The 27237-nt window shown below is 39.8% G+C and overlaps 1 protein-coding gene across 1 annotated transcript in view; it reads left to right on the top strand.

Annotated features, from left to right (window-relative positions):
* LOC137433184 (CUB and sushi domain-containing protein 3-like) overlaps window positions 1-27237 on the top strand; it is a 1533363-nt gene that overhangs the window by 694384 nt on the left and 811742 nt on the right. The window contains exons 15-16 of the mRNA XM_078783994.1: window positions 10531-10634; window positions 14370-14482. Coding sequence (XP_078640120.1) covers window positions 10531-10634; window positions 14370-14482 — 217 coding nt within the window. The remainder of the gene's footprint in view (window positions 1-10530; window positions 10635-14369; window positions 14483-27237) is intronic.

Here is a 27237-nt window from a genome sequence, read left to right as displayed (position 1 = left end):
ATAGCACCCGCAACGGAGCCCACGGCAGAAGCAGTTGAACCAATTAGGTCTTTATGTTTAAGGATGGTTGAACCAATACCCATTAGAGTATCAATTATCCCATCTCCTTTATTTCGAAATTGATGACCTACACCTCGTTGTCTCTTAGGTTTATAGTATCCTCTACCCACATACCTTGTATAGTCTGGTGAAAGGAACATGCCCTCCCCTGTAATTATTTTATATTTTCCCAACTCGTGTTTTCTCACAATAACCATTATTTATTTATTGAAAAACTTCACGTAGGTGAATTCTGATGGATATAATTTCATCATTAAAGGATATCATACGATTATCTTGGTCGGTTATCCTAAAATTTACTCTGTATATGGTTTTTCCTGACACAGGTAAATAGACAAGATTTTTTGGTTCCATATTAAATTTATAACCAATCGGGGTTGAGTATGCACTGAATGAAAATATTGTATTTGTTCTTATTCCATCGTTATAAGCACCATCAATCAAATCACAATGAATTAATACTGAATTTATACCGGAGGATATTTGGATAACATTATCACTGTAAAACGTCCCGTTATTTTCAATCTTTTTTGAAGAGAAACCCAATAGCTCTCTAAACGAATTTTCAATCGTGAAATCAACTTTATAATTATTTTTAAGTTTAATAGTTGATTTTGAAGTGTGTTTTTGAATATCTATTACAATATTTTTTGGTTCATCACCTTTTTCTTTCATAAGGCGAGAGACTTCTGAAGATATTTGAGAAATCTCGTAAGCTCCAGGTGAAACAGTTATAGTTTTGTAGGCAGTGCCTGGATTATAACTAAACTTGTTGTTTTTCTCTGTGATATTAAAAAGGGTATTGTAAGTTTCCATTGACAACAAAGATGCCTCATATGAGGTAAGGGGGTCAAGTTGTAGTGGGTAAGGGAATGAAGCTGTGTAATCGCTCGTTGTGAAATTAAAACTAAGAATTGTGCTTCTCATCTTATTTAATATCTAATAAAATATCTTTGTATTGACATTTATTAATTATTTTCATATTCATCAACTGATCTAAAATGGCTGAGGATTCATTAAAACAATTGTTGTTTCCAGCCTTCTTACTACCTAACAACAATAATAGCCTATTAACTAATTGTGATGGGTCATTTGGAAGAAAACTAACACCTGAACCAAGTTTACTTAAAGCATCAATAATATGTTTCTCCTTCTCATTCTTCTTACTTTTACCAGCAACAGAAACTCCATAATCAAGTGCATTTAACAACTCAATATATACCCTATCTTCCTCTCTTTCCATATCAAGTGGTTCCTCAAAATATTTTGAACCGCTGAATCCGGGGTTTGTTAGAAGAAACATTAATCTTGGAGTTAATTTAACATTTGGTTGAGTAGAACTCAAGAACATCAATTCATCATTAAATATCAATACCTTTTCTTCCACAAGATGAAACACTGCTGGTTCTTCTGTTGGAATGAGACCTGCTCTGGTTTTTGAACCCGCCGAATATTCATTGTTTTGAAGAGCTTCCACAACATAATTAGGGGGTTGATTTACCTGCTCAAGTTTCCGAAATAATCCCTCGTCATCATATTCTAATTCACCAAGTTCTTGTTTTGTTATCTGACTAAAATCTTTGAGCATTTGAAGTTTTTTCGGAGTAAATTCTACCGTGGGAACTGTAGGTGAGTGTTGAGTTTTCAAAAGTGGTTTAAAGAATTTCTCTTGTTTTCTTTCAAAGGCTTCTTCACCAGTTAGTTTCTGTCTCCGTTTCTTCTTTATCTCTTCCTGTTGTTTAACAACTTTTGAAACTAATTGTTGATGTTCCTTAAACTTTCTTTCTCTTTCTTCGGTATTCATTTTCTGTATTTATTTATTGAAAAATATCATTTAGTATCTCATCTTGTTTCACAACAATATATTTATATTTTCCAATCGTGTGTTTCATATAATTTTCAAATTCTTTTTTACTACATAACGTAGAGCAATTATCTCTCCAAAAATTATTTACATCTATTGAATTTAACTTAAATAAAATAAAAGTATTGGCATTGTTTCTTATTGAGCGTCGAGGGAGTTGAAAATATGATTGACTAAGATATATACAATTACAAGAAGAATGTCTCCCTCTTGTATAGTAGCTATCCATTACTGTTTGGTTTCTCTCATTAACACAATCATCAAAGATGACGAGGTTCTTTTTTGATTTATCTAAATCTTGAGGTGAAGGTATATCATCCGTATTATCACTGAGAATACAAGTTATGGGTTTCGATTTTGATTTCTGTGTATCACAAAATAATTGTATTATATCTTCAATATTATAATCATTCAGTTTGTTTTGAAGTTTAAATAAACCGATAATGTCTTCCTTTTTAAGACCTGCATTAAAACCCTGTGAGAGTAGTTGATACTCGGGTTGAAAACTTGACTTTGTAAAAATTATTAAATTATCATAATCTAAAAAATTAGGACCAAGGAGCATCTTTAAAAGTAAACAGGTTTTCCCACATCCGCTTGAACCAACTATTAGACATCTCAATGAATTTGGAATGTTTTTATGGTTATTAAACTTTATCTTATTTTCCCAAACGGGTAAAAAATCATTCATTTATATATTTGGAAAACAAGTCATCTAACTTTTTTTGAGCTATTTTAGAAACTCTATATTTTATCCTGAGTTCGGGTTTAATTTCAAAATAATTCATTATTTTATTTATATAGTATCTTGTATTAACATTTCCATTAAAATTATTTTGAATAATAAATATCATTAAACCCTTATACATTTCCTCAATACAAAGAGTCTCTTTCCTTGTAAGAAATGGTGTATTATCACCATAATGCTTAACATTCATCTCTCTTATTAATCTTGTAAAGTAATTCATTTTTGGTTCTAATTTAAAAGAGTTATATGTTTTTTTATATTTCTTATTATCATTAATTAGAATATAATCACAGAATAAACATTGTTTATATGAACCCTCATTATTAAGCCCTATTCTATCACAAGCTGGACAATTCTCTAATTTATCATATGGAGAGTCTGGAAATTCTAAATATCCTTCAGAACTTATCATATTTATATAGTAAATTTTTACTTAAACTAAACGCAAGTTTATTCATTAATAAATACAATGTTTCAAAGCACAAAAGACAAATTTCAATCAATCTCTACTTCGGTGGAAGATATAGAAAAATATGTCAAAGATGTTAAATTGAACAAAGATAAATATGGAAATTTTTGGGTAAAACCAGTTATGGAAAATAACATGAGCCCCTCTATTTCATTTAAAGGAAGAGCTCTAACTATACCTGGAAAGACATCCATTAAAGTAAATCTAACAAAAGTTTCTCCTCTACTCCTGGCAATTTATTCAAAGCTTGAAAAAGTGATTGACCACGATACTTTGAAAAAGAATGATAAGACCATTAATAATTCTAGAGGAGACATTTGTATTTTCTTTAATAATCCAAAGGGTGTAGATCTAAGTAAAATGAATGATGTTAATATTTCTGGTGAAATGTCATTTCGTTCTATGATAGTTAGAGATTATTTAAAGATAACTTTTGATATTAAAAATGTAGAGATTGAATCCGTTAATGAAAGAAAGTATATTGGTATAGATGGAAAGGTTTTTTCTGCTAATTAAATATGAGTCATTACAGCAGTGAAGATTTTACTATTTCATTGAACTCGGACGATAGTGATGATAGTATTTCATTGAACTCGGACGATGGTGATGATAGTATTTCATTGAACACAGATGATAGTTATGATACTAATAGTTTGTGCTCAAATGATAGTTATGAGAGTAGCTTTATTGATGACTCTGAGTATGATTCTGAGTATTCATGTGATAGTTATGACTTAGATGATTCTGAGTGAAAAAGTGTTTTAGTTTAAGCACAGCGATATATATAAAACGGAGCTGTAAAGCTCAAAAGTGTTTTATTTTAAGCACAGTGATATATATAAAACACCACGTTTTCTCACGCTATAAATATGGTTTATTGTGATACTTGCGAGAAGGAAGTAAAATATTATAAACAACATATTCTCACCGCAAAACATACATACAACATTTTAAACAAACTTTCCCCTCTTCCACCTGAAACAAAACACTGTTCTACATGTAATAAAAATATCCTCAAGAAAGGCTTCAAAATACATCTTAAAACAAATCTACATTTATCAAATTTTATCACAACTAAAAACTCTGATGGAGCATTCAAAGGACATATTAAAATAAGAGTCTTTAACTTCAAACCTCCTGAACCAGAGTCTATAGTTGATGCTGTAGAAATAGTTAAACCTGCTGTTCAAACGTTGATTGAAAAAACACTAAAGGAAATGAAACCACTTAAATTTTATATGGGAGTAAAATTAGAAATGACAAAGGATGAAGGAGTTATAGATGCACCATACATGAGAACTGAGCCACACTTTATATCTTCATATCAAGATTTTAAAACATCAGGAGTCTATGATGAACTTATTAAACAAGAGCAAGATGTGGATAATTCAATCGTAGGAAGTGGATTCAATATAGGAAAAATTATTTACATAGACATTCATATTCTTAAATCAGATCCTCTAAAAGCTTCTTCTTACATTGATTTACCCAGTGTTATCAAAAATAGAAAAGCAGTTATCAATATCAAAAATAAAGACAATAAATGTTTTCTCTGGTCTATTTTAGCACACTTACATCCTCCACATTTTCATGATGAAAGAGTATCTCATTATAAAAAATATGAGAATACATTAAATACGAAAGATCTAAAGTTTCCGATGACTTTAAATGATATTCCTAAATTTGAAAAGATGAATAATTTATCAGTTAATGTTTATGGTCTAACAGAAACAAACAACATTCAGGTTTTAAAGCTTTCTGACAATTGTAAACAAACTCATATTAATCTTCTATATTTTAATTCAGACGAAAATTCACATTATACATACATCAAAGATATTGCTAAATTAATAAAACCACAAGTCTGTAAGAGAACAAATAAAATATATATTTGTTTGCGTTGTCTTAACTTCTTCAATTCACAAGAAAGATTAGATAAACATTCAAATTATTGTGGCGAACATAAATCAACGGTAATCAATATGCCTAAAGAAGGCTCAAAGATCACATTCAAAGATGAAAATAAAAAGATCAAACATCCATTTGTTATATATGCTGATTTTGAAAGTATTTTAGAAAAAATTGATACTGCTTCTCCAGATCCAAAAGAATCATACACAAATAAATATCAAAAACATACTCCTTGTGGTTTTTGTTATTATATCAAATCATCCGTTGGTGATAAATATAACAAGTTAGAGATGTATAGAGGCTCAAATACCCCAGAGGAGTTTGTGAAACGACTAGAAAAAGACTGTGTTCGATTAACCAAGATAATGAGAGAAACCAATAAACCAATGTCCTTAACAAGTAAAGAAAAAAGGGAATTTATAAAAAACAATGTCTGTCATATTTGTGAGGAGAAAATTGGTAAAGGTCTAAAGGTTAGAGACCATTGTCATCTCACTGGTAAATATAGAGGTCTGGCTCATCAAAGTTGTAATATTAATTATCAACTCCCCTCTTTCATTCCTGTCTTTCTTCATAACAACGCTCATTATGATACACATCTATTTATCAAGGAACTCTCAAAGACTTCTGGAAGTATCTCAGCAATTCCAAACACGGATCAGAAATACATTTCATTCACAAAAACAATTCACACATCTCCTATTACTCATATCAGATTTCTTGATACATTTAAATTCATGGCAAGTCCATTGGTTAACTTGGTTCAAAATCTAAAAGAGTTTCCATGTCTTTCAGAGTATTTTTTAGATAAAGATTTTCTAACACAAAAGGGAATTTACCCCTATGACTATATGGACTCATTTGAGAGATTCAATGAAACACAACTTCCTTCAAAAGAAAATTTCTATAACAAATTAAACAACAGTAATATATCTGATAAAGATTATGTACACGCACAAAATGTTTGGGAAAAATATAACATCAGGAATCTTGGCGAGTATCACGATTTGTATCTCAAAACTGATGTGCTTTTATTGGCCGATGTATTTGAAGCCTTTAGATCTGTTTGTCGCACTGGATATGGATTGGATCCTGCTCACTACTACACAGCACCTGGATTGGCCTGGAGTGCGATGTTGAAAATGACAAAACAAGATTTGGATTTGATAACCGATGTTGATATGCTTTTGATGATTGAAAAGGCAAAAAGAGGTGGAATTTCACAAGTCTGCTCGAGTAGATACGCAAAAGCAAATAACAAATATCTTCCAAATTATGATCCAACGAAAGAGAGTTCTTACTTGATGTACTATGACGCAAACAACCTGTATGGCTGGGCAATGTCTCAGGCTCTTCCTTATGGAAAACTTAGATGGGTAAAGGAAAAAGACTACAAAAACGTTTTACAAGATGTATGTATCTCTACACAAAAAGAATTGGATGAAGAAAAAGTTGGTTATTATTTTGAAATTGATTTAAAATATCCAGAGGAACTCCATAACCTACACAAAGATCTCCCATTTGCTTGTGAGAAAGAAAGTCCAAAGAAAGAATGGTTGAGTGATTATCAACGATCGTTTGATATAGGTGAATCAACAGAAAAATTACTTACTACATTATATAACAAGAAAAATTATGTTCTACACCAAAGAAATTTGCGACAATATTTATCAAAAGGTCTAAGAGTAGAGAAGATCCATAGGGTTCTAAAGTTCAATCAAAGTCATTGGTTAAAGGGGTACATTGATTTTAATACACAAAGAAGAACAGAGTCAAAAACAGATTTTGAGAAAGACTTTTATAAATTGATGAATAATGCGGTCTTTGGTAAGACTATGGAGAATGTGAGGAAAAGACAAAATATCAGATTATCAACATCTTGGGAACAAGCATCAAAATTAATTAATAGACCGAGTTTTACTCGAGCTGAGGTCTTTACTGAGAACTTTTGTGCGATCCATTTGATTAAAGAGAGTATTGAAATGAACAAACCTATTTATATTGGGACAACAATTCTTGATTTATCAAAGTCATTAATGTATGATTACTTTTATAATAACTTGAGGAAGAAATATCAAAATGATGTTAATCTACTTTATATGGATACAGATAGTTTTATTTTGAAAATTAATACCAACGATGTTTATTCAGACATGAAAAGAGACATTAATATCTATGACACGAGTAATTACAGTCCAGAGAGTGAGTTGTTCTCTTCTAAAAATAAAAAGGTGATTGGAAAGTTCAAGGATGAATTAGGAGGAAATGTCATGAGTGAATTTGTGGGATTGAGGTCTAAGGCTTATGCTTATAAATACATTGTGAATAACGTTGAAAAAACTGATAAGAAATTAAAAGGTGTAAAGAAAAATGTCATTAAAGAAACAATAAACTTTAAGGATTATTATAACTGTTTAACAACAAAGAAAGAAGAGTTTAGAAAGATTAATGGAATAAGAAGTTATAAACATCAATTATATTCAGAAGAGGTGAATAAGAAAGCATTGGGGGCTTTTGATGATAAGAGGTTTATTTTAGAAAATGGAATTGATAGTCTCCCTTATGGTTATATAAGTATATAAGTGATAAGATATATATAAGTGATAAGATATATATAAGTGATAAGATATATATAAGTGATAAGATATACATAAGTGATAAGATATATATAAGTGATAAGTTAAAAAGGGGGGGTTGGGGATTTTAACGGGCTACCGCCGCCTTTTTTACTATTATATAAATGATAGAACCAAGTATCAACCAGACTAAAGAGTGGAGGTGTAATCAACCTTGGTATATAAATGGAAAACATAATGAATGTGAAAAATATCAAATAGGTATAATTGAAAAGGCAACTGGTAAAAAAATTCACAAAACAAATAAGAGAATTAATTTAAATACCGGTGAATTGGGTAAAAAAGATGGAAATATTTTTGAGTGGACGGAAAACTTTGATGGTTGTCAGGAAAATATATACTTTAATTTAAAAATGGTATGTGGCACTGGAGGTGCTCAAACAAGAACATTGAGGGAGGTTTACCATTTTATCTTAGCTCAGTTAAAATATCTTAATAAAGAACCAAACTCAATCATCTTTTTTGTTAATATATTAGATGGTGAAGAGAGTGGCAAGAGAATTAAATTATTTCCCACGCATAAACAAATATTTGTAGGGTCGTTGTTTGAGTGGGTTATATTCACCAGATGATATTAAGAGTAAAAGGTTAAAAGGTCCATGAGGTCAGAAGGATCACAGGTGTTTAAGTGGTCTAATGAATAAGGATAACATGTCAAAAGGTTAGAAGGTTCGTAAAGAACAGGGTGAGAGAAATATAGGTGTTTAGGGGCAATGAGGGAGGGAAAGAATTAATATGGAAGTGAATGGGTCAAAGATTAATCTGCCAGATGATATGTAGAAGAAGGATGATAGGTCTATAAGAGAAAACAAATATTTGTAGTGTTTGAGTGGTCTAATGAACAACATTAAGGATAGGTACTACAGACAAAAGGTTCATAAAGATGAGGGTGGGAGAAATAGAGGTGTTTATGATTTTTGAAAAAGACAAGGGGGTAAATGACATTAGATAGGGATTTCCCATGTTAAACGGAGGTGTCCCAGAAGCAACATTATTACACTACTGCCGCGCTTTAATATAATATATATGTATATTTATATATATATATATTTAATTTTAAAGCAAATACTATTTTAAAGCAAATTTTTTTTAAAGCAAAACCCCAAAAAGGCTTTTTGACACTCCTCGCTTACAGTATATTTATATATATATATATATATATATATATTTAATTTTAAAGCAAAAACTATGGCACATAGGTGGAATTTGTTTCGAAAGCCATTAACTAGATCTATTGGCCGATGTATATTCCAAGTTTCAGCTAGTTTCAATGTATAGCCCTTGTGATGTGAGTGTGATGAAATCAAGGATATCCACCAGTAGACTCCAAAGTGAGCTTTTATTCACTTGAATGCAACACATCTATAAAGGAAATATAAAGCACTAATAAGCAAGCATTCCCAGACAACCTTCATTAATGCCGAGGCAATGCAGAGACATTTGCGGATACATATGCATGTCATTAGCGGTCTCACCAACTTGAAGACCCATATCAGCAGAAATGAACCCTCCTCACTTACAGGTGGTTTTATAAGCCACTCACCGCGCGGTCAACACAGGGACTGCATCGTCAGTAATGTATTAAGGAAGGAGGACACAGCTCGGAGATGGAACCCACAATTTCATATCATTGAGCACCAACACATTTTGTATGGATGGACTGTCGGACTGACAGACACCAACGTGAATTCGTGGGTTTTCTCAATAAAACTCAAGAATGCATGAACGGACGTTGCTGAAATTTGGAACATATTACCTCAACATACAAAGCATTTACTTCTGAAATTTGCAGCCGATTTCGTGCAGTCGAAGCCGAAAAACGTATTTTCAGTCTCCATGTTAAAGCTGCATACAGAGAAACGATCCCTCATATAAAGGGAGGGGTGCTTTGCGCCTCCATTTGATTACACAAAAAAGCCTTGGTTTCCACGACATCAAGCTGAGCAAGATGTGAGGCAGGGGAGTCAGTACAGAGGGGAGAGCAGTACTCCATCAAGCTGTGGATGAAGGCCTTGAAGGTGGAGAGGCGCTCAGGTGTGCCCATGAAGGAAATTGCACAGCGGAGGGTGCCCAGTCAACGTCTAGCTCTGGAGGCCAACTTTTAAATGTGGGGCTTACCCAAGATAGATAATGGCTGATAGTGAAACCCAAGAGTTTGAGTGACTGAACCTATTTGAATATGCCTGACAGCATTCTCCTTCTCTCCTCTCTCCCCTCCCCTCTATCACTCTTCTCCTTCATCACTCTCCCAGGTGAAGGAGAATGGCATCTGGTATCCCCTTCCTCCACTTCACTTTCCCCACACTGGCTCTCTGCTCTCACCTCACTGGCCCTACCCTCTCACTTCACCCCTCCTCTCTCTCACCCCATCCTTCAATTGGAAATAGAGAGGGATCTTTTTTACCCATATCAAATTGAGGTCACCCATACTTGTCCACCTCTTAGGAATAGGTAAGTGCAGACTGATAACGATAATGGTAAATAATGATAGCGTGACAAGTGTTAGATGGCTGGTTTTGGAATTGCTTCCTTGTTTCTTTATTTATTTACCATTGAGCTTCAGCGTGTCTGCCCATGCCATAACTTTTTACCATCTCAGCTTTTGTCATAAAATCTACAACAAATCGTTATTATGAGAATATGGAGAACACAAATGAATAAAATATACAAATATTTATATGTTTTTAGCTGGTGTTTTCTTCAAGTTTATTTCAAGTACAAAGCAGATGTGGACAGGCTTTGCATTTTGGGATTCTGCCTAGTTGCATTTGCATTGCTGAACTCTGGTTGTGCCTATAAATATAAAAATTATTTTTAACAAAGACGTGCACATGGTCACTAGGTTATTGAGGCATGGTTTGAAGAATTTGACCTCGAGCGGGGCTATGATACTCTTGTCATCGGAGATGGAGCCGAGCCTGGGGATCCCAGAACTGTCCTGCACATGTAAGTCTCATGAGGATTTCTTACAACTAAGAGGAAGGTTTCAACACTTTGGTCAGGCAGTTCCACTATCCCCAACCCCAAAAAGGCAGTTTGCAATGGACACATGGATTTTAAAGTACTTTTTTTTTTTTACATGTGATATGAACTTAAAGCTGGATGAACTTGGTATTTTGCACTTTCCTGTGTGAGACTTAAGTATTCATCAGGAAATGTGAATGCTTCTACTTGTGCTTCAACTGCTTAAGACAGTGGTTCTTAACCTTTTTAAAGGCACCGAACCCTAACCGAACCCTAACGAAACCCACCGAACACTCGCGGAACCCCTCAAATTTGACAAAACAATTAAGAAGAATTGCATCTTAATGCGTTTTCTGTTCTTCTTTTCGGGAGGCGATCTGGGAAATGCGTGGTTTTGTTTTGGCAAGGGCCACCCTCAAATCATTTTCGCATGCAAGCCTGCTCCTTTTCTTTGTTGTAATGTCCACCAGTTTCGAAAACGCATGCTCGCAGAGATACGTTGTAACGAACGGCGTGAGGATCGCAAGGGCAATTTTAGCGATGTGAGGATACCCTTCCATTTGGTGGCACCAAAACGTTGAGAGCGTTGTTGTGCCGAAGAGAGGTTTTTTTTCTTTTTTTTTGTATACAAGATCGAGGCTCGTGAAAGAGCGAACATTAATCACACAGAAAGACAAACAGACACATAAAACAAATAACATCGGGAGCGGTAGACAAGATGGGGAGAGAGGGGGAAGGACACAAACACAACATTTGAGAGCAGGGACCGAGAGACATGGAGACATCGAGAGATCTGTGGGAGGGAGAGGGCTTTGGGGGGGAGGCATGTGAAGGGGGGGGGGGTATCAGACCGGGGCGCCCAAACGCTCCCCGGCTAAAGTTCATCCTGAAAGCGCCCACATTGTGCGGACAAACCCCACCAAGTCGAGGGCCACGTGGTCAGGAGAACCTTGTCCCTTCTGGTCACACTTTGCCTATCGGCCGGCCTCGAAGACCGAAATTGTGTCGGTTACCGATCCTTCGGGTTCGGAACTATGCCACCCTAAGGTTGTTGAGTCTGGCTCTGCTGAAGTTCGATGAGGTCGTCGAGGTATTGGTCGTTGACATCTGCCGTTGCAACGTCGAAAGTAAACGGCTGCCGCACCCATGCTGGGTATTGCTCTTGGCCGGGGAAGTAGCCGTCGAATGACTTTCCCAGCTCATCCAAGTGCGTGGCAATCGCTTGCTTCAGCTCCCCCAGTACAGCAGTGCCTCCAACTTCAGACTCATCTTCGATCCCGCTCACGCACTCGTCCAGTAGCGAAAAGTTCACGAAGTTGTCGTTCTCTGTTCGCCGCCTCCACAACGGTAACTTCTTTCGGAAAGTGCTCAGCTTTTCTTCAGATTCGATGACATTCACTCCACCGCCCTGCATCTGGCAATTGAGATGACTGAGTGCGTCGAAGATGTCAGCCAAGTACGCCAAGGCGAGGATGAACTCTGACTCGTGGAAGTGCATGGTAATGCATGGTAATGTTGCATGGTAATGCTGGTGTTCTCGCAAAAACAGGGCTAATTTTACACGCAAGGCAAAAACACGGCTCACTTCCTTCCCTCGTGATAACCATCAAATGTCAGAGTGGTAGAGAAGGGCTTCGAATTCAGAGCCGATTTCATTGCACAGCTCTTTGAAGATGCGATGATTCAGAGCACGGCTTCACACGTAATTCACAGTTTCAACGACGATTTTCAGAACATTGGCCAGTTTTGCAGGAAGCGTTTTTTATGCCAGCACGTGTCTGTGCAGGACGCAGTGCGTGACGATGATGTGTGGTGCATCGGCCTTCACCAGCGCTCCAAAACCGGAGTTGCATCCCAGCATGGCTGGAGCTCCGTCCGAGCAAACTGCAGACACCATGTTCCACGAGAGGCCGTTGGTCCACAAGCTTCTTCACGTCAGCTGCCTTTGTCGTTGTTGTGAGAGGCTTGCAGAACAGAAAGTCTTCCTTGATCTCATCTCCTTTGACATAACGCACAAATAAGATGAGCTGGCTCAAATTCGAAACGTTGGTGGTCTCATCGAGTTGAAGGCTGAATTTCGTCGGGCTTGCGACTAAATCTGCAACTACCTGGGCGAGGATGTCGTGCCTCATGTCGTCGATTCTGCATCTGATGGTGTCATTTGAGAGTGGAACGAGAGACAACTTGTTTTCAGCAGCTTTTCCCAGCATGATGTTGGCCATCTTCAACGCGGCCGGTTTGATGAGTGTCTCGCCAACGGTGTGCGGTTTGCTCTGCTTTGCGATCAGGTACACAACTTCATACGACGCGGTGAGGATCGGTTTGTCCATTGGAACGAAGCCGAGAGTGGGCAAGGTAGCACTTGCGTTGAATCGGACTCTCTTCAATTTGAATTCATCCAGCGTTGCGTCTTTGTACTGCCCCTCACCATGCAGAGTTTTGAAATGTTCCTGTAGTTTTGCTGGTGCTAGGCTGGAGTTGCTCAACTTGACATTGCAAAGCATGCATTGAGGACCCTGACTTCCGTCCCGTTCCGTCAAACACGTGTACCCGTACCGCACGTAATTCTCCGACCACTTCCTTTTTTTGCTCGACATAAATTAAAAAAAAGAAAAAAGTAACAAACTGATCTGAATTGAGTTCGGGCAAATAATTATTTGACAAAAATTAAAAAAGGAACATGCTTAAATATAATCAGTACCCCTCTGAAAACTGAGAAATTTTAACGAAGAAAACATAACTTATAGTTATGATGACGGGATTTATTATCTACTCAACTCAATGTCACCTCAAATCCCATTATGGTATTACATAGAAAACTGTGAATTGTTAGTTTTGAATTGCGACCAAAGGAGTTATATCACCTCCACCTAATTTTCTGAGTAATTCAATCATATTTTATCACCATCCACTTTTGACTTTAATATAACTCTGAACCCGCCCTGCATATCCACAAACATTTCCAACTTACTTTTCAATTAATCAGTAACTCCAAAGTAAGGCGCGACCAATGACGCACGGCAAGCTAATCGAGGCAATTCACTGGAATTTCCGAACACCTGCAAAGTCCAAAATCCAGAAAGTAAGTAAGCAAGTAAGCACCATCAACAGAATAATTAGCAAGTTGCTCATTGATTCAACTTACTACAATCACTGTGAAACAACCTATCTTAAACACAGACCAGAGAAACCATGAATGGGATGGGAATACAATTACAAATAACATTTCCATTCGTTCGTAACATACAAAAAGCAAAATAATAATAATATTAATAATAAGCGTAATTACACATAGATTCAAAATTGATACAAAACTAAAAAAACAAAAAAACAACAACAATTGCAATGTGTTCCAGAGGACTTCCGCCGAACCCCGGGGACTGGCTCACTGAACCCCTAGGGTTCTGTCGAACCCAGGTTAAGAACCACGGGCTTAAGATCACCATGAAAGCAAGGATGCAAATCTTGAAAATATAGCTTTCCAGAAAAACAATAAATAAGTAGATGTCAGTGTGGAAAATATGAGAGAACATTATAATAGAGATAGGTGGAGAAAGAAGCAAATAAATAAAGGCAGAAACATGAAATATGCTTGATGCAGTAATGAATGACTTCACCACTCACTTTACGTAGAGAATGCATTACATCAAAGGATAGACATCTTGCATTATCTACAACATTTCTATACAAAGTTTCCCTCCCTGTTTGCCACTGCAGATTAACAGGTGCTGACATTCCTGACCTCGTTGTGAGTATCAGTAATCACCTGTGGATATACCTGCAGACGGATGAGACAATTAGCTCGACTGGATTTAAGCTGAACTATCAAGGTAGGTGTTCAATGTTAACACCACATATCTGAAAACCTCATGAGACGCTCCCATAATGGTGGATAAATTTATAATGGCATTGCTGTCAGATGAAGCTACACTCTGGTTTCAGTCATCACAGTAGTGGAAGAAGGGGTGGGGAGACAAATTAAGTAGCACATTACTCCAACCTTTCTTAACAGAAAATAGGTACGAAAAAGAGAGAGCGATATCTTGGGAGAAGAAAAAGGAAAACCGGGAGCAAGATTGGTAGAGATTAATTGAGTTTGCTGTGTTACTCATTTTGTTAAACTCATTTTGCAATAAATGTTCGTTTTCCATGAATTGTCCAACACTTTCTAAAATCCAAACTTATCCTTCCCCTCCTAAATTACCCCCTCACCCATCCCTTTCAAATCTCCCCCTTGCCCCTCCCCTGCTAAACTCCCCCTTCACCCCTCCCCTCATAAATACTCTCCTCACCCCTCCATTTCAAAACTCCCCTCTCCCCCCTCCCCTTCAAATCTCCCCACCCTCCTTTTTTCTCCAATTCTCCCCTCTCTCCCTTCCTCCTCAAAGCATCCTCCCCACTTCCTCTAACCTTCCAACTCTTACCTTCATCTCCTACAACCTTCTTCCTCGCTCTGCCCCCCCTCAAACAACACCTTACTGTGCCTCATCCAATCACCATCAAACCTTTTGCCATCCTCATCCTTCCCTTTCTCCTCGCTCTTCTGAAATCTCTGACACAATATCAACAGCTCTGCCTACCTCCTCCTTCTCTTCCTCATCTTACCCTACCCCTCTCCTCCCCTGTCCTGTATCCGATGCTCCCCCTTCCTCCCCCTTCCTCCCCTGTCCTGTATCTGATGCTCCCCCTTCCTTAACGGTGTGGACCTCAAACATCTGGGACCTTCACTCAAACCTGATTGATCTCTCCATGCAGATTGTTTCTGACAAACCAGACATAATCTGCTTAACAGAAACTTTCCTCCTTCAAGATGTCTCTGATTTCTTAATATCTCTCCCTGGTTACTCCCTCCTCCGGTATGATAGACCTGAGCCTCGTCCCGATGGTGGGGTTGCTATCTTTATCAAAAACTCTCTTCTTCACTCTCCTTGCACTGCCCTCCCTCCACCCCACCCCCAGGAGTACCTCTGGCTACGGCTTTCCCTTCGCTCCCACCTTTTGTTCATATGTGTTCTGTACCGTCCACCAAACAGTGATGACTCCATCGACATCTCGCTGTCTGATAATATGGACCATCTTCTATCGACTCATTCCAACTCTCTCTTCCTCATATGTGGCGACTTCAACTGTCATCATGCCAGCTGGCTGGGTGTGGGTTCCTCTCTCACCAGCCATGGCACCTCAGCAAAGGACTTCTGCGACTCATTGGGACTGACACAATCTGTCATTTTCCCGACCCGGATCTCAGTCAATGGAGTATCTTCTCTTCTGGACTTGGTTATGACTAACTTCCCTGAAAATGTCTGCTGCTCTTCTTCTGTTCCAATCGGTTCATTTGACCATTTCCTTGTTAAAGTAGACATCTCTCTGGCCATTCTCAGAGAGCCTCCTCAATGTCGATGAGTCTGGCATTTCACTCAGGCCGACTGGCACGGTCTTCAAGCAGCCATAAATCATCTGGACTGGTCTCCCATCTCTACTGCCTCTGACATCAACTCATCCTGGGAATTCTTCCAAAGTAAATTGCTCTCTCTCATGCACAGATTTATCCCTTCCCGTCTTCAGTTGTCATACCCTTCCATGGTACACGGAATCTTGTGGTGAGGGCAGTCGCCCTGAAACAACTTGCCTTCACCTCCTGGAAGGCAAATCCAACGGAAGGCAATCTCATTTCCTTTCACAAAGCCCGGAACAAGAGTGTGTCTACCCTCAGGAGAGCCAGGAAACAATATCTCTCGACTCTCAAGACTGAACTCTCAAACCTGTCTCCCTCTTCCAAATGAATGATCGTTTTAAGGCCATTTTCCCTGCTAGAGCGGGGGTTAGCCTTGCGGGCCCCATGACAATCATGGTTCCCTGTTTGAGGCAATGTTTTTATGGCTGGATGCCCTTCCTGACGCCAACCCTTGGTCGCCTCTTACGATGCGCAGGGATACGGTGTACCTATTCTAAATCGGGGTACACACCGTGATCATTCATCCCAGCAAGCGGGTACTCAAATTTGCCGACCTCGGAAAGGATGACAGGCTGAGTCAACCCCCCTGGCGTTAATTCGGCGTTCGACAGGGATTCGAACCCAGGATCCTGGGATCCCAAGCCGGCACCCTAACCGCTACGCCAACACCCGGCTCTTCCAAATCCTGGTGGCATCTTGTCAAATCTGTTCCTGGTGTTTGTTCCCCCTCCACCCCCTCCCTTACCTCAAACGGCTACACAGCTGACTCCACATGTGAAAAAGCTGAATGCCTCAACTCTGTGTTTGCCTCAAAATCTTGTGTTCCAAACCCGTCTCTCTCTGTACCCACCTTACCCAGTCATACCCAGCTGCTCATAGACTCTGTGTCCTCTCCTGACAAGGTGGATAAGTTTCTTTCAATCCTCGACTCTGATTCTGCAACTGGACCAGACGGCATCAGCCCACGGGTCCTAAAATCCTGCTCTGCCGCTCTATCTCACCCTCTGTCTGTTCTCTTCACCCTTTCTTTTGCTCAAGGTCGTCTGCCTTCAGCTTGGAAATCAGCCGACATTACCGCTGTTCACAAAAAAGGTGCAAAAACAGATCCTTGCAACTACAGACCAATCAGCCTGCTCTCAATCATCAGCGAAGTCATGGAATCCATCATTGCTTCGGATATCAAATCCTTCCTCTTCTCCAATGGCTTGATCTCTGATCATCAATTTGGATTCAGACCAGGTCACTCTACTCTGGACATGCTGCTTCTGCTGTCTCAACAATGGATGGAGGTCCTCAATGTCAAACAGGAAACTAGAGCTGTCTCTCTTGATATATCACGTGCCTTCGATACGGTCTGGCACCCAGCTCTGCTCACCAAACCCTCCTCCTATGGTATCCATGGAAATCTCCACGCATGGCTTGCGGACTTCCTCTCCAGTCGTAGTCAACGTGTCGCCCTGAATGGATTTCTCTCATCTCTTCTTCCTGTTCAGGCTGGAGTTCCCCAAGGCAGTGTTCTGGTCCCTGTGGTTTTTCTGGTCTTCATCAATGATCTCTCCGACTCTCTGGAAAATCTTTATCTCTTTGCTGATGACTCCACTCTCTGCCGCTCCATACCTCATCCCTCAGATCGGCAGTCCGCAGCCTCCTCGCTCTCTGCACACCTGGTCAAAATCACAGACTGGTCAAACAAGTGGAACATGTCTTTCAATCCTGACAAATCTCACACTCTCACTATGTCTCTCAGAAAAGACCGTCTGGACAACCCTCCTATCTACTTTCTCAACAATCCTCTTGAAGAGGTTCTGTCTCTCAATCTCTTGGGTCTCACTATCTGCCATGATCTTTCCTGGGAAAAACACATTTCCAAGCTGGCCTCCAAAGCCAGTCGCCGACTGGGCATTCTCCGTCATGCGAAGTCCTTCCTTGGCACACCTGAGCTCCTCACCACATACAAGGCTTTCATCCGCAGCTCAATGGAATACTGCTGTCCCCTCTGGGCTGATGCTCCTGCCTCACACCTCGCTCGGTTTCACGCTGTTGAAACCAAAGCTTTCAGAATCATTGGAATCTCTCGCGATGAAGCCGATTGTGAGGGCCTTTCACTCACTCACCGCAGGCAGGTTGGTGGTATTTCTGTCTTCTACCGACTCCTCTCTGGCCTAGCACCCCCAGCCCTGTCTGTGCTCTGTCCCCCAAGTACTCCTACAGGTCGCACAAGATCTGCCTCCAACCCTCTTCTGGTGAAACTGCCAAAATCAAGACTCTCTGCTCACCTTCACTCTTTCATTCCTCTTGTCTCCCGCCTCTGGAACAAACTCCCTCGCTCTCTTCAATCCCATTCCTCTCTCCAGGTCTTTAAAACAGCTGTTCACCACCATCTCTTATCTTCCCCCATCCAAAACCTTGATCTTTGCTACCCCTGTTAATTCACCCCAGATACACTTTCTGAAATACCGATTTCTTTCCTGGAAGTCCTGGCAGTGTTCATGTGTTTATTTTTTTTTTTTACCTCTCCCACCCCCCACACCCCTTCCCATGCCTCCTCCCCCCAAGCCCTCTACCTCCCCCAGATCTCCCGATGTCCCTGCTCTCAAATGTTGTACTTGTGTGCTTCCCTCTCTCTCTCCCCATCTTTTCTCCCGCTCCCTTTATCATATGTTTTATGTTTTATGTGTCAGTTTGTCTTTTTGTGATCAATGTTAGCTCTTAGACGAGCCTCGATCTTGTATCCAAAAAAAAAAACCAGACATGTTCCATTAACAAGAACAGACACAGAGTGTTACCACATATCATGAAAGCTTGAATGGTTATTATTTCCATTATATGTCCACTCTCTGGGGATCCAGACAATGCCTTACAGACTGTTGCCAGTAAAATGCTTCTGATAGCATTCGGGAATGCCCTGTGATGCTTGAATTGTTTTGAAAGCTAGCAGTCTTCGGTCACATGATGAAAATGCACTTGTGAGATTAAAACAAAAAGCTTATTGTTTAATTTTGTTTTCAGCTGGAGCCTAAACACACTGGAGCTATTTACATATTAAATATGCAAAAATGACGCCATTGCACCCCAAATGCAATCACCCCCCTTCCCCACAAATCTGTTTTGTGTATTCCACACGTTTTCCCTAACTATTTTACTTTTCATTTTCTCTTTTATCCTCATCCATTTCAGAATCCTTTCCCACATCCCCATTGCTAATATTTATGAAAATGATGTTACTGCTCGCAAAATGAAAGTCATGAAGAGACCAAAGGTTTGTAGGCGATAATTGTTAAATATGAGGAAAGTGGGGGTTACTTTGAGATTTGATGTTTCGGACTTCAGGGATTGTTAACATAAAGAGAGGAATATTTGATACATAGCAGTAGTAGTTAGTTGCAATGAATATTTACCCTCACCAGAGGAGAGAGTATTTCATTTGGGTTCGTTTGTTTGTTACTTGGCAAAAAACGTTTTTTTTGACAAGTATGTTTATCACTCCGGTTTGTGTGTGTGTGTGTTTGTCCGCTCACTTATACTTGCCTACAGGTCACAATTTTAAACCGATCTTCACGAAACTTCACCAAATGGTAGAGTTCGTGGTCCCACAAAATCCTATATATGTTTGAGGTCAAAAGGTCAACATAGGCCAAAGGTCAACAACAATTTCAAACTTCTAAAATACTCAATTTTCATCCGATTGACTTGTAATTTGAATGGGATTTACATATCAGCTAACTGATTGAAACCACCAACGATTTTTGAGATCAACATAGGTCACAAGGTCAACATACGCCAAAGGTCAACCACTTTTTTTCAAATCTCTAAAATCCTCTATTTTCATCTAATTGACTTGAAATTTGAATGGGATTTGCATGTCGGCTTACTGAAACCAATCTCCAACTAATTTGAAGTCAACATCTTTCCAAAAGGTCAACATAGGCCAAAAGGTCAACATAGGCCAAATTTCGAAAATTTATTAATTTTCATCCGATTAACTTAAAATTTGAAGGCGATTTGCACACCAGGTAACATAATTCAACCACCAATTATTTGTGATGTTCTACTGGGTCAACTTAATGATGTGATGCTCTGTGGTCAAAATGATGCTCTACTGAGTGCTATTGTACTTTGTTCTCTTTTGCCAAATGTCGCTCTATGAGTGATTTTTCATCTGTCTGTCTGTTTGTCTGCACAGAAGGTGAGTATGCTTTTCTCTGCAAATGTACGACGACTCCTGTAGAATTAAAATATATATTTATGACGTCATAGGTCACGTGGTATGGGCGCCATCTTGAATAAATCAAAAAACCTTGCACCTCTATATCTCAAACTGCTCCATGGAAAAAATTGGAACATGGCTCATTGTCAATTGCTTCCCATGGGGAACAACATATATTCATGATGATGTCATCGGTGCCTTTATTAGGACGTCTTAATTAGACAAGTAGAATGATTGATCCGATCACTTTGAATTTTATTAAGCCTGAATATGAATGAATGAATGATCGTTTTAAGGCCATTTTCCCCGCTAGAGCGGGGGTTAGCCTTGCGGGCCCCATGACAATCATGGTTCCCTGTTTGAGGCAATGTTTTTATGGCCGGATGCCCTTCCTGACGCCAACCCTTGGTCGCCTCTTATGATGTGCAGGGATACGGTGTACCTATTCTAAACCGGGGTACACACCGGGATCATTCATCCCAGCAAGCTGGTACTCAATTTGCCGACCTCGTACGGATGACAGGCTGAGTCAACCCCCCTGGAGTTAATTCAGCGATCGATCGGGATTCGAACCCAGGATCCCAGGATCCAAGGATCCAAGGATCACAAGCCGGCACCCTAACCGCTAAGCCAACATCAGGCTATTATTTTATTAAGCCTGATCTACACAAAAATTGTATGTGATAAATAAATTGATGATGTCGTCGGCCACGTGGTTCGGCAGTCAAATTGGGTTGAACATAAATCTACATCGTCAATAAACCACACAAACACAGCATCTAATAAACGCCCAACAAAATACACCACACAAACTCGTCCTGGCGAGGGTCTGCAATCTCTGATTGCTCTTTCTTGTTTTTATTGCAATTGACAATGTATCTTCTCAAAGGTTTGGCATTGTGTTTTGTAAAATTTGTTGACAGATTTATAATGACATGCGCCTCAGAAATCCGAATATCAAAGTAGTATCTTCATATATATATATATATATATATATATATATATATATATATATATATATATATATATATATATATGTATATATATGTATATATATATATATATACAGTATATGTATATATATGTATATATATATGTATATATATGTATATATATATGTATATATATATATGTATATATATATATGTGAAGAAGCAGCTCTTCGTTTGCAAAAGAAGTCCACCATAGCCTGAAATGACGCAGCTTTATTAGAAACCAACTTATACAGATCCGGAAGAAGCCAAGACATCTACAGCAAGAGCCAGTCTCATGCCACGTCAAGCCTTCCTGGAAACACATTGATTCTCATTCACTTATATATGAATACGATTATCAGAAAATCTCCGAGAGAACAAAGCGACTGGCGAGAGTCCCTCCCACCGTTATCCGCTGTCATTCGGGGGAGTCAGCCCTTCCTTATCATTCGGACCAAATGTTTCTCTGGGCTCCGAGAAAACAGAAATGTAACTCACAAAGAGAAGAGTGCATGCTTGGCCAGATAAGACCATGCTTGGCCAGCCAGATAAGACCATGGAATATATGGGTTTGTTCACATGAGTAATTCAAAGCATGTTTATACAGAGTCAGGCGTTGCTGTGATTAATACAAAATATATATGGTAAAAACAATAGGTTTATGTCTGCAATCTAATCATTCTACTAGCGTTACATAAAATCACGCGCATGTGAGCGTGGTTTTACGACCGGCCTTATCTAGCCTCGAAAAAGCACACGTATACAATTTGTCCAGCACGACCGAAGCGAGCCTTTCCTCATCCAAAACTAAAACGAAGCAAAAACCCTTTATTAACTTTATGAAAATAGCATTTTTAAACAACATTTAAATCATAACACATTAGCAACCAACGTCTATAACTGAACTTTAGGCAATAACAAATCTACAACTTGACATTCCTTCCTCTTGTCTCGTCGAGACAAAGTATCTTAAGAGACAACGTGCCACATCGGGCTTTATTGAAAAATAATTGTGTAATGCGGGTATTGAAAAAATAATTGTGTAATGCGGGTATCTCCCAAGGGCATATCGTGCGCCCAAAGCGCCTCGCCCGTGCATTTGGCGAGCGTGTCGTGTGGTGCGTGCTCGGAGCCTGAGGGCTCAGAACATGAAAGTCCATTAACGTTTCGGATCCACAACGAAGGTGTCTGGTCCAGATGAGGTTCTGCTCCGCCAGAGGGCCCGTCACCTCCCCTGCGGAACTTGCTCCCCCCACCCTTTGCAGACTCAGTCCTTGCAGATCTTCGAAGTTAATCAACGATCATGCCCATGAGGTCCCTCACGTGCTGCTGTTCTGGGGAATACATAATATTGTCAGTATCTTGTGTCTCAATTTCCTGGTCAGGGTACAGAGCGTAAAAATCCGATTCACTTGAAGCATTTGAACTTAATACATATGGAGCAAAGAGAGGAACTTCCTTTATGTCAAAGTCTCCCATGGGCGCCTGGTCGGCTTGCGGGTCTAGGACATCCGCGTCGGGTCCCTCGACCGCCAGACCCAGCGTCGCAATCAGATCCATAGTTGGGTCGGAAGGGGGCGTGCAGCTGTCAGCTTGTAATACATAAGCAGCGTTAGCCAGTACACGCAAGGGGTTTATAGCACAAGTATCACAGTCATCACATACACCGTTACAGGCAGCAGCCAGTTCCCACATGGGATCCGCACAAGTATCACAGTCATTACAAAATTCAATGCAATTTTCTGGAGCGCCGGTCGCAACTGCCTTGTTGAAGGACCCGTTCAGGTCGACGGCCTCTGTGGTCAGAGCCATAGTCGTTGTCGGCGGCTTCTTCACTTTCCATCCTGTAAAATACTTTCTCATACAGAGGAGGACTAGAGATTTCATTAGTGCCCCCCAAATTACTACCCCGATTATCACAGCCAGTGCGGTCAATAACCACTTCACTATGGTGCCCGTCCATCCCTGGAACCAGTCAGTGAGCCAGCTAAATGTATAAGAATTTTCGCGCGCGATCCGATCGATCGTCAGGGCGTGGCTAGTTTCCCTTAGTCTCACTTCTGCATCACCATTGTACGCATGTGAATTACCGTGTCCAATAGTATGTCATGAGCCGTAGCGGTGTCGTTTGCCACCTTTTCTAGGGTCAAAGCCAATTTGTTTATCCGGAAACTATCCATGACTGTGCCCGCTCCTGGGAAGAAGAAACCAAACACCTTTTCCTATAGACTCCCGTGTAGTTTAGTGGTTCCATCTTCGTTCATGACTGACCTCTTATAACGCCTGTCCAAGGACTTTGGGTCTAGCTCATCCAGTATCTCAACGTCAGGAAGGACTGAACCCAGATAACATGTGCCCCCCCAATTATTTGGTAAATAGGGGTAAGCCTTGTCGCCGCATATAAACATTGTCCCATGGGGTGGGACCAGGTGGGTGGATAGGCACTGGAGTCCCTTTACCACCCCATTAATCCTACTAACCCCCCTAGAGAATGTTATAGCCGTTATGTTGTGGTTGTGTTTATCTTGCAGTACTATTCGTAATGTAATCCCCGAGCTCCCTTGTCCCAGCTTCCCGGGGAGAGTGTAGGCGCATTCTGATTCTCCCATACGCAAGTGGCCGGAACCCTGGAGGCAGACCCTCCCTTTCTGTGGTTTGACCCAGACGGGGGCAGGCCTCTCGGCCACATGGGCAATCATTGGCGGGCGATAATTAAATTGTCGATTGCAACTCTTGCCGTTGTCAACCCCTTCTCTTTCCAGCGTGGTGACTAAACATGGGGAATCGATAGGTTGTGAGCAGAGGTCATTGAGGGACAGAGGTAGCACTATCATGTGTATTCCTGTGGTGCCTGCTTGGGGAAAGCGCATGCACGACCAGCAGTGTGTCCTATTTTGAATTGTTGCCACTTCCCTGGCCACTTTCCAATATGTGTTTTCACCCTTCTTTGGGGCCTTATTCTGGGGTTGTGGCGTGAGTATGTATTCGATGCATGGTATGTAGTTCTTTTCGCCACCGGCCGCGCCAGGGGTCCAGACGCTGCACCGGACCTGCATAGTCATGCCTTTCTCTAGGCGCGTGTTTGTAGCTTAAAATCAGGGGTTCCCCATTTGTATCCTGGTTGGGCCAAGGTCTTAATGCTAGCTTGCCCGTCTTCCCGGAACTCTCGTTGCTTTTGTAGTACCATGCCAACGCGTCCAGGCCCTGCCGACAGTGCTAGCCAATTTATGTTCACCCAATTTGTGTGCAGGGCTTTCTGTTCGAAACATGGTAGTGATACTCTTTGTCCCCATGTTACGGTGAGGTGTCGGGTTTCGTTTTCGCATCTATTGGAATCGGAGTTTCCCCTAGCTGCTGTCGCTATCAATAGTATTGTACCTATGATTAGGCCCATCCTTACTGTGGTTGCTGTGGTGTAGTGTCTGGTGCTTGTATGGCCAACTTACAGTGCGTGGCGTGGATCCACGAAGTCTTGCCCTCGCAAAAGACTGCCGTTGGTGTAGTCAGCAACACCAGGACTGGTCCCTTCCACCTTGGTTCCAAGGCGTTCTTGCAGGTGAAGTGCTCCACGAACACCTGGTCTACAGGTCTCCAATTCATAGATTCAATTCATTCAATTCATTGTTTCATAGAACACCTTTTCTCCAATTTCCTAATCCACTTTTTTCAAGTGGATCCAATTTTATCCAATATTCAATTTTTAAATTCAATCCCATTTAATCCAGTCCAATTCAAAATAAATTCAATCCTTCTCTCAGCATCCCATTACCTGTTTCCAACATCAATAAAAATAAAATTATAAAATTAATAAAAAATCAATCATCTCAACTCTCAAATCAAATCAAAAAATCAATCAAAATCATAAAAAAATCAATAAAATAATAAAAATAAACGAAAATTACTTCAGCTAGAGTTTCAACTAGAATTAACACAAACAAACCACCATTAACCTCCATTAACACAAACAAACCACCATTAACCTCCATTAACCTCCATTAACCTCCCCCTATTATTTATTTATTTTCACGAATAAACAAATAATAGAAATAACCTGGTCTACTTCCAATTTCAATTCTGGTCAGTTCTGGTGTCTGGTCACACACAATGTTTTCCTCACCCACTGTGATTCGCTCAAAATAGATTCTCACTGTTATGTCTGAAATTCGTCTCATGAAAACCCATTCAAGAGTCCGGTGTAACAGATAGCCAAACACATAGACACGCCGAAGACCCCAGGGTACCCATCAAACTAGCTTGTCCCCAGATCCACAACACAGCGAAACATGTAACTTTACTAAAATAATCACTTACTCATAACTAATACTCATAATAACTCATAATTACTTATGTAATTACTCATACCAATACTTACTTAAAATAATGTAATATCCCAATCTTCACCCCCTATGCAAATCGAAGCACCCCGGACGATCCACAACCAATATCAACCACTGTAGCCGCCTTCCCGATTCCAGGCAGCCACACGCAGCCACATACATCTCCCTCCACGTCACACAAGACAACAGCCAACGAGTGTGTCCACCACACAGAAACCTTTGGCAATGCAACAACCGAACTCCCAGACAACCAACAACAAAACCCAATCCATCTCCATGGCTCATCAAGCAGTTCCAACTTAATCCAGCTTCACATACCGATTTCCCCAAAAACTCGTGAAACTTCACCCCCATTCTGGAAAAACCCTGGACTAAACCCTGACACCCTAAATAACCTCAGACCCATCTCCAATCTACCCTTTCTGTCAAAAGTTTTGGAACGTGCTGTGGCCACTCAACTCAAACATCACCACTCTGCCAATAACCTGTATGAAACATCCCAATCCGGATTCTGCTCCAGCCACAGTACTGAAACTGCTCTCCTCAAAATCACCAGCGACCTTTTCTCTCCTCTGGCGCCGGCAACCTCAACATTTTCATCCTCCTCACCTCAACGCCTCCTTTGACATCATCAATCACACCATCCTCCTCACCCTGTTTAGACCAGCTTGTGCCTATTAAACCCAAATCAGTTCACTCCCAAGCCTACAAGGACCACCTACTACTCTCAAATTATCCACTCTGGCTCCGGAATCCCAAAAGCACTCTTCTCTACAATAAACAAACTAAATAAACAAACTTTACAACGTGAACAAAACTCCTCAGCGCCCTGGATACCACCACCTGTCATTCAGAGTAGACAACAGCATCTCCTTTCTGGCTTTCAGCATCTCCTTTCTCCTTTCTGGCATCCAAATGAAATTCTGGCTTCAAATCAACTTCCTCGAACTTAACTATGATAAATCTAAATTAATCTTCGTTTGCCCACAACCACTCACCAAATTCACCCATAACTTTGCCCCCAACATCGATGGTCATTTGAACACAAATTGAACAAAATTAATCGAACAAAACACTTCCATTAACTCGACATTCTTTTCACAGCACAAAGTTCACTTGAACATCCTTTTCCTGGATACTCCCTCTTTATTTTTATACCATACCATGCTTCTCCACTTGCAACCCAAATATTTTCCATGAAATAAATAAAATGAATTTTATGAATCTTCTCATTATTCGAAAGTTTACAAAATGTCCCAAATCTGTATATTATTTTCTACTGTGGTTATATTAAACCATTATTTTACAAAATCCAACTTTCAATAAACTGAAAAATGCTTCGCCATGGAATAGTCCACCACTCATATAAATAATCATAAGAGTTCTGCGAAACATCTCCATCTTTAAAACTTAGCCAACCATTTTTAAACCACATGTTTTCCCCCCAAAAAACAAGTCACATTCTTTGTATATTGCCAACATTGTTCATCGTTTAAGTATCATCCAGAACTAAATTTTTATAAACCATCAACTTGTAGATGCATTTATTTATATCCCATTAACCCAAGAACTCTCAATTGCTTGGTTATATTTTAGTAATGTCATATATCCA

The sequence above is a fragment of the Myxine glutinosa genome, chromosome 8 (assembly GCF_964187855.1).
Source record: "Myxine glutinosa chromosome 8, kmMyxGlut1.1, whole genome shotgun sequence".
NCBI classification, from domain to species: Eukaryota; Metazoa; Chordata; class Myxini; order Myxiniformes; family Myxinidae; genus Myxine; species Myxine glutinosa.
The sequence above is the reverse complement of the archived record's forward strand: the minus strand, read 5'-3'. Positions and strand labels throughout refer to the sequence as shown.